The 17,414-nt window shown below is 55.2% G+C and overlaps 1 protein-coding gene across 1 annotated transcript; it reads right to left on the reverse strand.

Annotated features, from left to right (window-relative positions):
- Positions 1-2: 2 nt before the first annotated feature.
- ANKRD13B (ankyrin repeat domain 13B) lies at positions 3-17,265 on the reverse strand. The gene is made up of 15 exons (XM_065909493.1): positions 17,035-17,265; positions 6,887-7,022; positions 6,634-6,758; positions 6,503-6,548; positions 5,770-5,913; positions 5,491-5,680; positions 5,348-5,414; positions 3,973-4,054; positions 3,126-3,190; positions 2,771-2,901; positions 2,523-2,680; positions 2,238-2,390; positions 1,941-2,104; positions 1,777-1,853; positions 3-1,368 (listed from the first exon to the last, which is right to left on the reverse strand). The coding sequence occupies exons 1-15, from the start codon at positions 17,146-17,148 to the stop codon at positions 1,131-1,133; spliced, it is 1,890 nt and encodes a 629-aa protein (XP_065765565.1). The 5' UTR covers positions 17,149-17,265; the 3' UTR covers positions 3-1,130.
- Between the last annotated feature and the right edge of the window lie 149 nt (positions 17,266-17,414).

Below are 17,414 nucleotides of genomic sequence, written 5' to 3' on the forward strand. Positions count from 1 at the left end.
CCTCGGGTTTGAAGCCTCTTTTATTTGTGCCTCAGAATCAATCTGGTGCCCCTGGCATCAGGGAAGGGGTTGAGAGGAACAGCTTCTCTTTGTTCTTTTTCTTCCATCCCTTTTGTGTCCCTTCTGAGCCGCACTGGCTGAGCCAGGAAGGCCAGTCCGAGAGAACCCAGACAAGGGTGTGCGGTGGGCCCCTGCCCCCGGCGGGGTCTGTGCTTCTCTGGGTGGGTGGGGTGCGGCAGGGGGGAGCCGGGGGTTAGCACCATTGGATGAAGGGTTTTAGAGTCAGCCCCTGGGTGGGGAAAGTGGGATGCACAACCACAGAGGGCTAGCAGCAGCTGGTGGGAAGGGGTGGGTTGTGGTGCCACGGCCCTGGGCGACCCCTGTCTTGTGTTTGCGCCGCACCCACTATGCCCCTCATTCGCCAAGACACCATGAGGGAGCCAGGCCTTGCCCAGACCTAGCCTCCTCCCTAATCACAGAAACGTGCCTTGGGGATGGGGACTCCAACCTCTGGCCGCCCCCAAGAGAAGCTAGGACCACCCTGAGACCCGGGAGGGGTGTGGGGGCTGGGGGAGCCTGGCACCCCGCTAAGTGCACTTGACGCTGAAATGCGGGGGTGGGGGAGGGGCTGGGCCCTGGACGTGCTGGTGTGTGTCTGGGCCAAAGCGGCAACACAGCACGTGGGGAGCTCAGCTGCACCCCCCCCGGGGGGAAGAGCGGAGATGCAAAGGCTTCACGGGCAGTGTCCTGGAGTGGGGTCATTGAGCAGAAAGGAGGACCGGCCAGAAGGAGCAGAGGATGGGGACCCTGCTCCTCTCAGGGCCGTCTCCCCCTCAGGACCGCCTGGTTCCACCCGTGGACCGGTCCGAGCCCAGGGGAGACGGGTGGGCGGGGGGTCAGGATACAGCAAAGCAAGGGAACCGGGCCGTGCCAGCTGCCTCCAGGGCCCTGGCCCGGAAAGGTACTCCGCGGCCGGGCCGAACCCCTCCCCGTCAGTGGACGGGTGCGCCGCTGCGCCCGCCAGGGGACCCCTCCGGTCTCCAGACGTGTCTCGGCGAGCGCGCGGGCGGGGCGGTCCTCACTCCGGGGCGGGTTCCGCGGGGCGTGGCCTGGGCGCCCGGCAGAGGGCGCTACTGCTCGGTCAGGGAGAGCCGCAGGATGCGCTCCAGCTCCTCCTCCTCCTGGCGCGCGCGCCGCCGCCGCTCCTCCTGCTCCTGCGCAGACAGCTCCATGGCCAGCCGCAGCTGCTCGTCGTAGCTCCGGAACACGTGGCCGCCCGGGCCTGGGCGCGGGCTGGGCCGAGGGCTGGGGACGGACGCCAGGGCTGCGCGAGGCACGGGCTGGCGCTGCGGCGTGGGCGGAGCGCTCCTGCGGGACAGGTAAAGAGACGTCTAGGGCCCATCTGCCCAGAAGCTGGGCGGGAGGCAGCGTGGAGGCCCTCGGATACCGCGGGCCTCGCCACCCCGCAGTGGGGTCAAAGGGTCTCGCGTCACCTCCCTGGCTCCCTCCCACCCGGTGGGAGCGGATCCCAGCCCCGCCTCTCTGGTGAGGATCTGTGAAAGCTCTCAGGCCGCCTTTGGGTTGGGAAAGGACGCCACGTTGACGCCAGCAGGGTCCCCAATGAGGGGACCGCGGTTCTTCCGGGTCAAGGGGCGCTGCCCAGCCGGCAGTGGCCGGACGCGCTGTGGACAGGGTCCCGGTCGTGTTCTCTATGTGTGGGGGCAGGGGTGGGGGCATAGACGCTTCGAAAGCCTCTTAGGACGGGCGGGCACCGACCTGTCCTGCCGACGGCCCTCGTAGGACATGGGGTGAGTGCCCGGTTTGCTGTTGGTGAGCGCCTCCCAGATGGTGACCTGCGGGGCGGGGTGTGAGCCGGTTAGCTGTGGTGGCGGTGCCGTGGTCCCGGTGGGGAACCCCCCGCGTGGCCTCCGGGGACGCACCTGGTCGTACTCACTGCCCGCCTCGAGCAGGCTCTGCTGGATGGCGAACTGTAGCAGGTCGTCGTCGTCGTCGCGGGTGGTGGCCTCGCGCTGGCCACCCAGCACGCTGTAGCCGCGCGGGGCCTCGAACAACGCGGGGGAGATCTCGCAGCCGCGGCATGAGGCTGGAGGCACCAGGCCGGGGAGGCGGGGAGGGGGTCAGAGTGGACCAGACCGCCCCCTCCCGCCCGCTCCCCGGGGAAGCTCTCGGTGGGGGCCGGGGGAGTGGGGGTAGTGAGGGCGGGCTCGGGGTCTCACTGGTGGAACTGGAGCTGCTGACGCTGGAGGAGTCGCTGCCTGGGGAAGGGGTCTCGCTGCTAGGGCTGCCTCGCACCAACGGCACCGGCTCGTCACAGCCATTGAGGTTCCCGAAGGTGATGCGGGCGTTGAGGATGTGGAAAATCGGAATTTCTGAGGATGAGCAAACTCATCAGGCGCCACCACCACCCACTCCCTCCCACCATGGGTACCCCCTCTTAACCTCCTGAGAAGCCCCACTCTCCCCAGAGCAGCTCAAGAGGAACGCGGGGGTAGAGGCCTCACCAATCTTGACGGGGAATCCCGGAGGCAGGCGCAGGGTGATGAAATCCCGGAGCTTGGCGAAAAGTGCGTTGCTGACGGCCATGAGGTCAATGATGGGGGCCACCTGCTCACACAGGGACAGGGGGTGCTCCTCACACAGCCACAGCTTGGCCTTGAACCTGCCCCCCCACAGACCCCAAAGGGTGAGGGCCATTGTAGAAGTCCTGACCCCTCCCCCAGCCCTGGCCAGACCCAGCAGGGGCCCTCACTTCTGTGTTTTGGTGGTCAGTTCCATGGGGCGACCCATGTCGCGGTTTCCAAGCTCAAAGTTGGGGTTGAAGTACTCTTCTGCGGTGATGGCAGTGGGATTGGCTTGGCTCAGGGTCTGAGTGATCAGGGTCTGTACCACATAGGGAAGAGCTCATGAGCCCTTATCAGTCCCCGAGGCCAGGCCAGCCACCTGGTATTACAAGCCCCAAATCTGTCTCCCTTGCCCCACTCCCCACCACTGTGGAGCCGACAGGGCCTTGGGCATTGTGGAAAGAAAGCAGATCCACACAGGATGCCTCCTCCTGATCCCCATCCGTGCCCTTCCACACAGAGGTACCCCTGGCACACACTCACCCCGTTTTGGGGGCCCCCATGCTGCTCAGCAATTCCCAGGAAGGACTGCAGAGGTGTCTTACAGCCTACAAGAAACACCGCATCTCAGAGGACACTGCAGCCCCTCAGAAGGGACAGCACCCAAGACCCAGGGAGGAGGCTGGTCCCTGGTGGGCAGGAAGGGTGGCTCACCCACACCACACACCCAGGCACCTTCACCTAAAGGTGACTGAGGACTCCAAGGGGGCAGCGGCAGGACCACCATAAGCACAGCTGGAATAAAAGTAGGCCTGGGACTCAGGAGAGACTTCCCAAAACATCACTCTCCAGGTTGGTGACACTGAACAAAAAATACCTGCCTTTGGTGAGCAGTTTGGGGGTATGCATGTGTATGTGTTTTTCTTCGGGGGCTTCCATTGTAACTTCATTTTGTTCTCTTGTGAGGTGGGAATTACATTTGCCCACTTTAAACAGACTAACTGGTGCCCAGAGTCAGGTGTAGTATCAGTGGGCACAGAGAATCAGTGGCAGGACCCATGTCTTTCTGCCTCCGGTATGTCTTACTAGACTGGAGTGGCTGACAGCATATGTGACACCCCCCCCCCCAAATCCAGTGCAGATATTAGTAATCAATTATAGCATCCCTTCCCATTGAACCCAAATGTTGCTTTAGAATCTTTATCAGCACTCTAGGCAGCCACTACCAATCACTAGGATTTGGCATTTGAATTGAAGCCTATCTGCCTAAGTAAGCTATCCGGACTCTTGCTAGCATGTCAGAGGAAATACTGATTAGAGGGGCTCATGTGGGAGCTGGTTCCTCCCCACACCCCTCTTCCCCGTCCCCCACCCACCTCTGCCTGATTACCTTTGACCTTGCCCTTGTGCTGTTCTGAAAGATGCTCTGTCCGTGTCCGGGTGATGAGCTCCACATTGGATGCCCCATATACCTGGGGACAGATGAGGAAAGGACCCGCTGACAGCTTTGGTACCTCTGTCCCTGCCCCCCAAGGGCATCACAAACATTTCCTTTAAGGAATGATCAGGGGAGGGAGGTACCATTTGTTCCAGTCTCCAGGCCTTTGGGTAAGTAATTATATGAAGTTATTCATTCATTTTCCTATTCATTCAACAGACATTTTGTGAGGACCATTTCTAGGCCAGACACTGAGGCGCAGACATCAGGGATACAGTGATGAACAAGCATGGCCAGACATCATCCCTGCCCTCTTAAGGCTCACAGTCTTTTTGAAAAGACAAGAAGACAGTGGATGGTAATAACCCAGTGTGACATGTCCTCTAGATGGAGAAGCACAGGACTGTGGGAATAAAAACAAAGACCATAACCTAGCCTGTGAACCAGGGAAGGCCTCCAGGAGGAAACAGCAACAACACAGAACCTTGCATAGGTTAGCCTCTTCACCATGTGACCCCACGTGGGTGATATGAGGGTCCCCTTAGTGACTGTGGGGGACTTCCCTCAACAGTCTGCTCAGGAGTGAAGGCCTGGCTTTGGAGTCAGCCAGCAGATCTGGGTGACCTTGTGCCAGTTACTTAATCATTTTAAGCTTTTGCTTCCTCTTTATAAAATGGGCCGATACCCTACTTCATAGAGTTGTTGTGAAGATTAAATGAGAAACCATAGAAAGGTTGATTAAAATTAACCTTTTGTAAACCATCTGTAAAATTGGAATAATTAAAGCACCTAGCTTAAAGGGTTGTTGTGAGGATTAAATGAGTGTGTGTGAGATATACACACACATGTACACAGACTTGTGTACAGTAGATACACATACATACATGCACATACATTTAAAATGTCAGAACAGAGCATTGCACATGAATGTAATAATTTTTTTTTTAGTTGCTACACCATGTCCGACTTTTGCAATTCCATGGACTGTAGCCCACTAGGCTTCTCTATGGGATTTCCCAAGCAAGAATACTAGAGTGGGTTGCCATTTCCTTCTCCAGGGGATCTTCCCGACCCAGGGATCAAACCTGCATCCCCTGTATTGGCAGGCAGATTCTTAACCCTGAGCCGCCAGGGAAGCCTGAACGTAGCATTAGGTGGACCGATAAACTCCAGCTGTTCTCATCAGTTGCCTGTTCATCTCAGGCTCTTCCCTCCAGACTGTATTGTCTCTGCACCTCCAAGGCTTAGAAACTGGTCAGGAAGCCCCTATCCCGCTCACTGGAGGCAAGAGTGTGGTGGGTCTGGGACCTGGGAGCTGTGACCTCACCTTGGCTTCATAGCCATTCACCATCTCGGTCTTCTCACTGCGCCAGCCCAGGATGCCTGTCTTGTTCCTGGGGAAGCAGAGTGGTCTAGGTGAGGGGGCACCCACGAGGCTGGCTCCAGGCTTCCAAGGCCATGCCCACCTACCTCTCAAAGGAGATGTTCTTGGTGTCCAGTTGCGTGGTGACAACAGGTGCAGTGAGCCGGCTCAGCACCTGCTCCTCCGTGGGCTGGGCAGCAGCCAGCAACAGCTCACGGTCCTGCCCGGCCAGAGCCAGGGTCTCCGTGTACACCACCCGGCGGTCGTGGTCAATCTCCATAACCACTGCACTCGCGTCTGCCAGCCACAGAATAGCTCAGGGAGTCAGGGGCCGCATGGGGGTGTCCCCAGCCTCCCCACCCTGCCCTACCTCCCACCTGCCTGACCTTGGCCCCTGAAGATGAAGCTGCGGTTCCCTCGCTGCCACGTCATGTGGTCAAAGCCCAGGAGTGTGGTGTCTACCCGAAGGTTCTGTCCACTCTTCCACACTTTGTAGGTGTCACTGGGGCAGATCTTGGACACCAAGGGCACTGAGTGGATGAGAAGGTCAGAGGTGGCTTCAATTTGCCTGGCCCACCAAACCTCAGAACATGGGGGTCAGGGGTGTGTCTGGGAATGGGTAAGGGAACTGGTAGGAGAGCAACCTCTCCCCCAACTCCCCCCACAACAAATGTAGACTACAGTCACTCTGATATGAGCAAACTAAAGTCAGAGACAGGCATGAGTCAGCCACCACTAAGTCCCTAGTATTCACCATTTAATTCATTCACTCAATCTTTCATCCAGTCTTCTAACAAATATTTATTAAACACCTCCTCTGTGCCAGGCACTGGGGATACAACATTGAACAAGACAGGACCCCTGCCGTCTTGAAGCTTACCTTCTAGCAAGGGATGACAGGTGACAGACAAAAGAGCCAGTCATTACAAAGTGAAGGAATTAATCATGGAATCGAGGCAGTGTGGAAGAGCCTCAGGAAGAGACAGCATTGAGCTGAGAACTAAAAGGTGGAAGGGAGCCATGGGAGCGCGACGGGAAGAGGGCTGCAGGCAGGGGAGCAGCACTGCAGGAGCCCTGGGCTGGGAGGCGGCCCCCAGAGGCCCCGGCAGCCCCGCTTACCCCAGCTGGTGAACTCCCATTTCATCTCCACGTAGAAGTCCTGGGCCTAGAGGATGAAAGGAGAGTGGCTGAGCCCACACTGGAGACAGGGTCCGAGGGCCAGGGTGGGGAGGCGAAGGGCTGGCCCTCACCTGGCGCAGCTTCTCCAGGAGCACGGGGATGCCCGCCAGCCGCTTCACCACCCGCTGGTAGTCCCGGTACCGTAGCACCAGCTGCACCAGCTCCAGGTCCCGGGTACTCACAGCTTCCTGAAGCACTGGGGGTGGGGCGGGGAGGCAATGTCACAGGGCAGGCCCTGCCTAGGGCTCCCTGCAGCCAACCAGAGGTGACGCTATGGTGCCGGGAGGCCCAGGCTGTGGGGTGGAAACGAGCAGGGGTGCCCACCTGTCCAGCCGCTGCGATTCTCCCTGCCTACGTCTGCGCCGTGCGCCAGGAGCACGCGGGCACACTCGAGGTGCCCCAGGGTGGTGGCCAAGTGCAGGGGAGTCCGCCCACGGGGATCCAGCTGCTCAATGTCCACCTGGAGGAGGTGAAGTGGTTGCCCTGGTCACTTCATGAGGTAGCCCTTCTAAGCCTGCCTCGAGATTCCATTAATGATGGAATCAAGGCAATGTGGAAAGGCCTTAGGAAGATACAGCGATGAGCTGTTTACCTCTAGGCAGGCGGCAATCACCTAGTTGTCCTGCCTTGTCTGTCTCAGAAAGCAGTGGAAGAGACAGGCACAATGAGCTGGGATAGAGTGGAAAGGGGCTTGCAGGCCAGGCTAGGAAGTAACTCTGAGAAAGGGAGGAACTTCCTTTCCAGTTCACCTAGGTGCCCTGACTGGGTTCACTCTTCCAAGGCCCAGGGATCTGCCTGTGAAGAGTAAGCTTGGGGCTGAAGGGTGGTCTAGAGAGGCTATTGGCCAGGAAGGGCACCTGAGACCTATCCTAGGGGTCCAAGACCACACCTTCAGGAAGGGCCACCAGTTTAGATCATTGACATTATTACCGTGAGGTTTTAGCACAGCTGCAATGATACATTAACAGGAATAAAAGAATATGTTCATGGTACACTTTCAAATCCATGTCCTGTGCCTACGGGACACTAACATTTTTTAAAATAAATCCTGTTGTTTTGTGAATAGCACAGTTATATTGCATGAGATTTTTTGTTGGGTAATAAAAACATGTTTGTTAAATATAAATATTTAGATATACTTCAGGAGACTAGGACTTCTGTTTAAATATGTGAACTGACCACATGTGTGTAACTGCTCTTCTCTGCCCCAAAACTTGATTAAAATGCCAGGGAAAGGCTTCTATGCTGACATGAATAAATAGCTGAAATTACCATCCCACCCAGAACAGAGAAAACTATTGCTTGAAATAATTGTTTTCAGACATTAGCCAACAATTAGTCCAGGACTGTGATCCCCAAAGTAAGACAGACAAACAAGGTGGGACCTATGATTGCCTAAGTCTCTACTTGGAGGAATATTCCAAACAGCCATTCAGAAAGAATCCCCAGCAGAGCATGGTAGTCTGCTGAGAACTGGGAGATAGTAGCAGGGAGACTGAGGTAGTTAAAACTTGCAGGGCAGAGTTCCAGGAAAAAGTAAGCTGTTTTGTTTGTTTGTTTGTTTTAAAGAGCTCCAGAAATCTGCATGTGGTTCCTTTGAGTCTTTGCTAAATACTAAACTTCACATTTTTAGAGTGAAACTGAACAAAACCAGATAGAAAAGAAACAATAGACTCAAAATAAAAAAAATTCTCAGAGTTCAGCCATAGCAGGGAAGCATTCAAGCTCCAACCTGCTAGAGTAGAGAGCCCTTGTTGATTACCCAGGGTATTCAATAGAGAGGTATTCGAAAGAAGGATTATACCTTAGAAGTTGTTGTTCAGATACCAGGCTGTGTCTAACTCTTTGCAACCCCAGCCTGTCCTTAAAGACCCACCCAAACCTAATTTTAATAAAGATAAAAAATAAGCTCAAAAGGATCAAATTGATTTGCCAGTAACTTAAATTAGGCTGCCAGAACAAAGCTTAACACTCCTTTAAATGAAGACAGCAAAATCCCAATGCTTAACATCACAGCATTTACAATGTCCAACATCCAGTTAAAAATTACTAGATATGCACAGAAGTAGGAAAATATGACCCATAATCAGGAGAAAAATCATTTAATAGAAACATATTATGATATAATAAAGATGAATGGCTCAGTATGCTCAAAACTTTAAAGAAAAACATTCACAAAGGAAAAATTGGGAGATAAAATGTTCTGAAACGAAATTTTCACTGGGTAGAGTTAATAGCAGATTAGACACTACAGAATGAAAATAAAATAAGTGAATTTAAAGATACAGCCACAGAACTATACAAAGTGAAGAACAGAGGAGAAAAGAGGTACTGAAAAAACATTCAAACAGCCCCAGCAATTTGTCAGACACTATAAGGCATCCTAACATATGTATAATTGGAATCCCACAGGATCGGAAAGGAAGTAGAAGAATAAGACAATTTAAAGAAATAGCCAAAAAATTTCCAAATTCGATTAAAAGACAACAACAAAACAACCTACTGTAATGAGCTGAATACTGGTGCCATCCCCCCCTCAAAAAAAACCCAAAAAATATATCTACATATCTACATACTAACTGCTAGAAGCTATCAATGTGACCTTATTTTGAAAAAGGGTCTTTGCAGATACAGTTAAGGATCTCAAAATGAGATCAGCCTGAATTATCCAGTAAGGCCCTAAATCCAGTTTTATGTGTCTTTGTAAGATGCAGAGAGACGTTCCTTGTGAGAGGAGGCAGAGACTAAAGTGGCGCAACCACAAGCCAAGTACTCGGAGAGCCACGGGCAGCTGGAAGACACAAAGCAGGATTCTCCCTTAGAGCCTTTGAGGGAGCAGTGCAGGTATCTTGCTTGAGTTTAGACTTCCAACCTCCAAAATGATGAGAGAATAAATTTATTATTTTAACCCACCCTGCCTGGTAATTTGTTGCAGAAACTAATACAATAATAAATCCACAGAACCAAGGAACTCATGAATCCCAAGGAAGATAAATACCCAAAAGCCTACATGAAGGCCCATCATAATCAAATGCTAGAAACTGGTGATAAAAAGAAAATCTTAAAAGCATTTTGAGAAATGAGACACACTATGTATGGAAGGACGAATACAGAAAATTCTACTTTTTTTTAATCAGAAACCATGCAAGCTAGAGGGAGAAGGCAATGGCACCCCGCTCCAGTACTCTTGCCTGGAAAATCCCATGGACGGAGGAGCCTGGTAGGCTGCAGTCCATGGGGTCGCAAAGAGTGGGACACAACTGAGTGACTTCACTTTCACTTTTCACTTTCATGCATTGGAGAAGGAAATGGCAACCCACTCCAGTGTTCTTGCCTGGAGAATCCCATGGACGGCGGAGCCTGGTGGGCTGCCGTCTTTGGGGTCGCACAAAGTCGGACATGACTGAAGCGACTTAGCAGCAACAGCATGCAAGCTAGAAGACAATAGAATGAAATTTTTAAAGTGCTGGTGGGGGGGGGGATGGGACCTGTCAACCTAGAATTCGATATCTTGTGGAAAATATATTTCAAAAATAAGGGGAAATACAGATTTTTGTGGACAAACAGGAACTAAGAGAATCTGTCACCAGAAGGCATGCAAGAAATGTTGAATGAAGTTATTCAAGTAGAAGGAAAATGATACCAGATAGAAAACATAGATCTACACAAAGGAATGAAGGTTGCCTCAAAAGGTAAATGTGGGGCTTCCCTGGTTGTTCAGTAGTTAAGAATCTGCCTGGCAATGCGGGGGTCTTGGATTTGATCCCTGATCGGGGAACTAAGATCCCACAGGCCTCAAGGCAACTACCCTGCAATGAAAGATCCTACGTGATACAGCGAAGATCCCACCTGCCACAACTAAGATCTGACACAGCCAAATAAATAATTTTTTTTAATAATGCCAATAAAATATTTAAAACCCACAAGAAAGTGGCCAGGGCATTACAATTGACTTAGGGGAAGAGAGGGTACTAGAACCCAACGATTCACAGAGGGAAACCCAGTTATTAGTAAGCTAGAGCTCCCTACATATTACCCTTGAAAGGTGAAGAACATACAGGCAGTGGGAACAGCAGAGGTGGGAGAAAGGCTCAGAACTGAATACTGGGGGGCCTGCTTAAACTTTAGGACCCCTGGCTCCCTCCCCAATTTTGTAAAGCTGGGAGATGCCCCCCACTTCTCTCCACAGGATGCCAGGGGGGTTATCCTCTATAGAAATTGCGCCTGAGGGACATCCCTGATGGTCCAGTGGCTAAGACCCCACTGCATTCCCAGTACAGGAGGTCTGGGTTTGATCCCCGGTGAGGGATCTGTTAATCAATGATTGAAGATCCCGTGGGCCACAACTAAGACCCGACGCAGCCAAATAAATAAAAATAAACATCAAATAAATTGAGCCTGATATATACTGAACTTGGTCTGAGGATGAGGTCATGAGACTGAAAACTGATGAACAGTATAAGTCCAGTCCCTACTCTGCCTGAAGTCCTGATCACTGGCAGCCAGACTGCACACTGCACTGCCCTAGCGGGAAAGTGGAGGAATCTGTCTTGGAGAAACTAGAGGTACCAAAGACCTCTGGGTACAGACATTTGGGGATCCTAACAATAAGCAGGCCAGTCATCTTAGAGCAGCACCCATGTGTTAATTAGCTCCACACATCCATCCTTAATTATGCCCCCGCAGCCAAGGGTGACCGGACACTTGAGGAAAGCTGCTCAACATGAAAGAAAGATTAAAAAAAACATGTAAATAGGTGCTAAAAACACAGAGGAAACAACTGTCAGTGCAGGAAACAGAAAACTGGAGGCAGGGACAGTCATTTACACCCTCAGAAAAAATACAAAAAGGAAACTGAATCCATGAAACAGAATGGGACCTTCTGACCTGTGCTTCCTCCCCCTGCTTTCTTCACCCCAGCTGTCCCTGGACGGCTTCACCTGCCCCAGTTCCCCCATCACAGTAAACAGCTCCTCAGGTCACTCCCTTTCCAGGGAAGACTCTTTTTCTCCTTTTTTTCTCACCTTCCATATCTAATCCACCAGTAAAATTTGACCTTATAGGCTCTACCTTCAAAGTAGATCCAGAGTCATTTGAGATGTTACCACCTTCAGGCTACCCTCCTGGTCGTAGCCACCCTGTTTGTCACCTAATTCCTCCCACTCCTCTCTCGGTTCCTTACGTCTGTTCTCTGTGGGGCCCATCACAGGTACCTGTAAAGTATTATTCCTCAGGTCCTGATGCCCTTTAGCTCAGAACCTCTCCGTGGCTTCCCATGCAGTTGAGGATAGAATCCTGAGTGTCTCTTTGAACTCACATGCTCTCCCATCTCTCCAACCTCCACTCCGACGTGTTGGCCTTCCCTGGAACCATCTTCTTCTGGGTCCTAGTAGCCACAAAGCTTCCTCCCTCACTTCATTAAGGCCACCGCTCAAATGTCACCTCCTTAGAAAGCCCGGCCCTGACCACCCATCTCAAGTGACAGTTGCTATTTGTCTCTCTGTTGTCCCTTTTCCTGCTGCAGTCCTCTTTCAGCATTAAATTGCCTACTTATTTCTTCCTTGTCTCCCTCTCCTAGACTGTATGTAAGCCCCCATAAAGGAACTATCTGTTTTGTTCGGTGCTATATCCCCAGCTCTGGACAGTGTCCGGCACATAACGGGTGCTTCATAAATATTTATTAAGCAAATGCCTAGATGACTATTTTTAAGGGATATGGGGAAGGAGGGCAAGGCAGTAAAATGTAAAATTGATTAGCCAGTAAATAGCTGTAGAAGTATACTGTTTATAATATGAGGCAAATAACAGAACAGCCTAAAGAGTTCAAAGTGGTTGCCTCTGGGGGTGAGATGGAGAGGTGGGGGAGGTAGGAAGGACTGCTGCCTTCTAGCAACAGATAGGATTTTAAACATGAGTCGGAACTCCTTTGTCAAAAATAAAACATTTTAAGTAATTTATATAATTTGTATAACCTTCCATTGGCATTTCTTTGTCTTTAAATATATAAGGAGCCTCAAAAAAACCCAAACTGTGCCCGGCCGCTGTGCCCTCTGAGCGGTAGCTTGGAGTCCACCAGCTCCCCAGAAAGAAGGGCAAAGCATTATTTACTCTCTGCCTCTTACAGGTTTAGCTGGGCCCCTCAGGGTCCGACCTGGGTGGGATCCTGAGTCCTGGGATAGGAGCGAGGCGGCATCCACAGACCCTGAGCGGGCTGGGTCACCGGGGTGTCAGGAGGAGGGCTTCCCACGGGGCCGCAGCTGAGCCATCATGCCTCCCATCGGCCCTGCCCCAGATGCTGCTGCTGCTGCTGCTAACAAGGCCCCAGGGAGCCAGCATAGCCAGCCCCAGGGCTCCAGATGCCGCCCGCCTCCCCCTCCCTCAGGTGCCTCAACTGCAGGCTGCAGAGGCCGGTGCCGGCCAGGAAGGGGTGCCCGCCCGAGCCCCGCCCCTCCGGGGCTCTCCTGGCAGCACTGCCCAGGGCCCCTGGGAGCCCTGTGTACCATCAGCCAGGCTCCAAAGAAGATCCCCTGCACCCATTCAAAGCTGGGCCCTCGGTGGAAGCGGCACCTTGCCGAGGGCCCAGGTGGGAGAATTCATTAATTTCCTCGGCAAAGGCCTGCTGCTATTTAATTGCTGGAATGAAAAGGTTTCCCGTGAAACCCAACCCCCAGCCCTCCCCGCCAAGAGGACAGAAGCTCTGCACCCCAGCCAGCCTCAGCTGGAGGCACAAGCGGGGACTTTCGAGCTTAGGAGCTGGGGCTCCCTGGGCATAGAGTCTCCCTGTTTCCACTCAGGCCCCCGTCTGCATACACACACACACGTGCTCCTGCATCCACAGGGCACAGTACGTGTGCACCCGAGTGTACAAGGGCATGTGTCCAGCTTCCCTGCAGCCTGCAGGCCTCTGCTCATGTGTAACACACATAGATGCCAGCACATTCGCACATGCACACTCCTTGAACCCACATGCCCTCGCAAGAGTATTTTTCAAAGTTGTTTAGCATTAGCAAGTCCCTTTGTTAGGTGGAATCTTACAGGAACACACCAAATGTATAAACACAGGTGCTGGAGGAGCAGAGGGGCTCCTTTCCCTGCCCTGCTTCACCCCCAGCCCAGGGAGGACAGCCCGAGTCTGGTGTGGCCACTTCTTTGCTCTCCCACCAGGTGGGCCTGAGCTCTCTCAAGGGGAAGCAAGGCAGGGTGCTTCCCCTGTGGACAGTGGAGCTGGGCCCGTGGGGGTGGCAGCTGCTGAGTCTCCCTCTGTCCTGCCCCCTCGATTCTGCCCCACGCAGCCCCTCCCCCTCATCCCAGACACATTGATTTTTGGTTTCGAGGGTTTGTGGCTCCCTCTCCCGAGCTTCCCAGCTCATCAGCTGTGGTGACAGCCTATACCGGGGACGGCCCACTTTGCCAGGAGATGCAATCACACGTGCTCCTGATCACAACAGGTACCTTGGGTGGGACAGCCTCTGTCTGAGCATCCAGGGGCCCCACGATCCCATCTCACCAGGGTGTCAGGTCAGAGAGATGACCTGGGGAAAGCAGGAAGGAGGACTATGGTGGAGGCGGCTGCCAGAAGATAGAAAATGTTTCCCTAGGACCATCATCCAGTCCCCTCCAGAGTGGTTGCTGCTGGAGAAGAACCTCGCTCTCCTGGGCCTTCCCACAGGGCGCTATTCCCGTCTAACATCCACCACCTACCCCCAGGGAACCCCAGGGACTCGTAGCTCCAGAACCAAGGCCATGCCCAGCTGTCTGGACCTCAGGCCTCATGCCAGCTAAGGGGGAACTGGCACATCCACTACCCTACAACCTCCTGCCCCCTCCCCACCTGGCAGAGCAGGTGCATAGCAGAAAGCAGGGCACCCAACAACTGTTGTATTGCTGGGCATAGGCTAGGGGCGATCATGGACACTTCCCTTGAAAAAACCTCCGCTTAGCACCTCCCTCTCCCCACCACACCCTGCCGTTAGCCCCTGTGAACTTGCTCAGAAGGCTGCCGTGCCATCCCCCTCCTCCTTGGCCAGCACTGCCAAGCCTGCCCACGGGAAGGCCTCTGCGGGGCTTTCTTGGAGTGAAGAGGAGGCAGCTATGCCAAGTGAAGACCAGGGAAACCCAGCTGCTGTGTGTTTGAGGAAAGCCTGGCTGTTTTCTGTGACAGTGGGTGCCAAGAGGACCAGAGATCAGAGACCCCCAGATGAGATGCCTGGAGTTGACAGGGTTTCATTAGGATGTTAGGTGGCTACCCCCAGACCCCTCACCAGTAGGAAATGCCTGGGGAGGGGGCATCCTTAGCTCTCCCGGGGAGTCTGAGGCCCAAACTGAGAAGTAAGTGCACATCTGGATGCAAGGATTCCGTCCAGGTCAGTCCTGGAGTCGAAACTCCACCTGGGGGCTCTCCCACACGGACTGACTGGCATTCTCTTCTTGGCACCCTGGTGCAAAGGAGAGGACTGATCTGACTCCTCTGTGGTTGAAGGGTTTATCCTCAACCCGTGCCCTGTATCCCACGCCCCCCCCCCCGCCCCCCCCCCCCCCGGGCTGGGATCAGGGCAGGCAGTGTTCGTTTCAGAAAGACACAAATTCACCAGGGGAGGGGATGAGTGGGTGGGGTTGGGGTGCCCCTGGTTTCTGCGGCAGCCTGAGGGGCCACAGTCAGTGGTCCAAAGCAGCTCTACCTGCAGCAGGCTCTGGCACGGCCCTCTCCAGCCCCACCCCAGCAAGAGGGCTGCTGACCCAAGGACTGTCAGTCAAAAAGGCCTGGGTGAAACGGCCTTTTCTTCTAGGGCATTCTGCCTCTCTCCAGCATCTGCAAGGAAAAGAGCACTCTCCTCTTGGGCAAGGGAGCACAGTTGAGGTGTTCTGGACATTCAGCCACTAGCCTTCTGCCTAACAGTTCTTCAGCCAATCATCAACCATCCCACTGGGAAGTTCCTCTCAGGTCATACTCAAATCCCTCCAGCTGTAACCTCCCTCAGAGACCAGCCAGAAGAGGCTGAACTGATTTAGCACCCTGCACATCACACTACTTCCCGTTCACACTTGCATCAGCAGAACAGGGTCTCTTGGAGAGCGTGGGCTATGCCTGGTTTGTTCATCTTTGTCCCCAGGAGCCACCACTCTGCCTCCTTTATGATGGATGAACAGAGACACAATCCAAGGAGCCACCTGAAGCACCCTTGTGGAAGTGGAGGGATGATGGAAGCGGACACCCCAACCAGAGGTGAAGGCTCAGGTCGCCCCACCGTTTTCTGCGCCTGCCGTGTACAGCTGGATGTGGTGCTCTCCGAGGGCCCGGTGGCGGGCTGGGAGACCTCGCTCGCCTGGTGATGGCCTGCTCTCCACCTCACTCTTCCCTTGGGAAGCAGACAGCTCCTCAAACTGAACTTCCTGTGACTCAGGAAGTGGCCCTCAAAAGGCATATTCCCCAAGGGGGCAGTGCCTGAGGAAACACTCCCAGTCCATGGCCCCAGGATCACAGATCCAGGCCAAGTCTGCAGGCCTCAATGGAGACACACCAGGGTCGGCTGGGCCCAGCTCTGGCTCCTGCCTCCCCACCCTGGAGGGCAAGTCGTTTCTGCCAGGAGAGCCTGCCTGTGACCTGGGCCCAAGGGCAGAGTTGGGAACTACCTGTGACCTGTGCCTGCCTGCCTCTGTCCAGAAGAATGGCCAGGAGACTCCATCCCTGATCACATCTTCTTGGAGGCCACCGCCCAGCCAAGGCTGGCTGACCCACCCATTCTCACTGACTAGAGAACCAGGGAGCCGCTATGTGTGCAAAACCTCAAACCGTGTCGGGGGCCAGTGCGGCCCTGGCTTCCTCAGCCCCTGGAAACCGGGCCCAGCCTCAGAGGGCAGGAGAACGCCTTTCCACACCTGGACAAGGCCCTCCAGGGCTTCGCCCCAGAGGCTCTCTCACTCCACTCCCCATTCCTGAGCAGGCGCGGGGGTCGGCGGGGTGCAGGGGCTCAGCCCAGCGTGAGCAAACAGATAAGCGCGCGTGGAGAGGGCAGAGGGCGCTGGGTGGGGCTGGCTCGCCTGGGAGTGTCCCGGCCTACTCTCCGATCCTTGACCTGTGACCCCTGCCTCCGCAGGCCACCTCCGCACACTCACGCGGGAGGTGTCGCTGCCGGGCTGAGTGGGGCGGACTCTCCCACCGCGCGGAGCTCAGACGGAGCCGGCAGCCCCTCCCCGCAGCCCTCACTGCCCCGGCGGAGGAGGCGCAGGGCGTCCCCTACCCCAATCAGGGAGGGTTCGGAGCACGTGTGGACCGCCCGGCCCGGCCGGAGGGGAGCGAGCGGGGGCCGCTCCCATCACCCTCTCCAGGTCAACAGCACAAAAGCGGCGCCGGCGAACAAAGAAGCGCTGCAAACTCGCCAGGGGGGCGGGACAGCCCGCGCCGCGCCCCCTCCCCAAGCCGGGCGGGCTTGCCGGGCCGTGGGGTCCTCGCGACGCCCCGACGGCGCTCTTACCTGGCCGGCGCGGACCTCTTTCTCCAGCTCGCGGTGGCGGTTGTGCCACACGAGGTAGTGTAGCGGGTACTTGCCCTCGGGCCCCTTTCTGGCGGAGGCGTTGGCGGGGATCATCGCCCGCTCCTCATACCGGGGCCGCGGCTCCCGGCCCGGAAGGAGGGACGGCGCCAGAGCCGGGGCCCGGGGCCGCGGGGCGGGGGGCCGGCGCTGCCTGCTCGCAGGGCTGCGGCTCGGGCATGTGCGAGCGGCGCCGGCGGGCGGGGGTGGCGCGGTGCGGGCGGCGCGGGCCGCGGGCGTCCTCGCGAGGCGGCGGCGGCGGGCGGCGCGGAGAGGCCCCCACCCGCCCGCGGAGGGCGCGGGCACTCGGCGGCGCGGCGCGG

This window comes from Muntiacus reevesi, chromosome 18, assembly GCF_963930625.1.
Source record: "Muntiacus reevesi chromosome 18, mMunRee1.1, whole genome shotgun sequence".
Classification (NCBI taxonomy): domain Eukaryota; kingdom Metazoa; phylum Chordata; class Mammalia; order Artiodactyla; family Cervidae; genus Muntiacus; species Muntiacus reevesi.

Coding starts and splice junctions, on each gene's coding strand:
- ANKRD13B (XM_065909493.1), bottom strand. CDS start 17,148: ATGATCCCCGCCAACGCCTCCGCCAGAAAGGGGCCCGAGGGCAAGTAC. Junction 5,681..5,769: donor CTTCATCTTCAGGGGCCAAG/GTCAGGCAGGTG, acceptor TGTGGCTGGCAG/ACGCGAGTGCAGTGGTTATG. Junction 5,415..5,490: donor AAGAACATCTCCTTTGAGAG/GTAGGTGGGCAT, acceptor CTGCTTCCCCAG/GAACAAGACAGGCATCCTGG.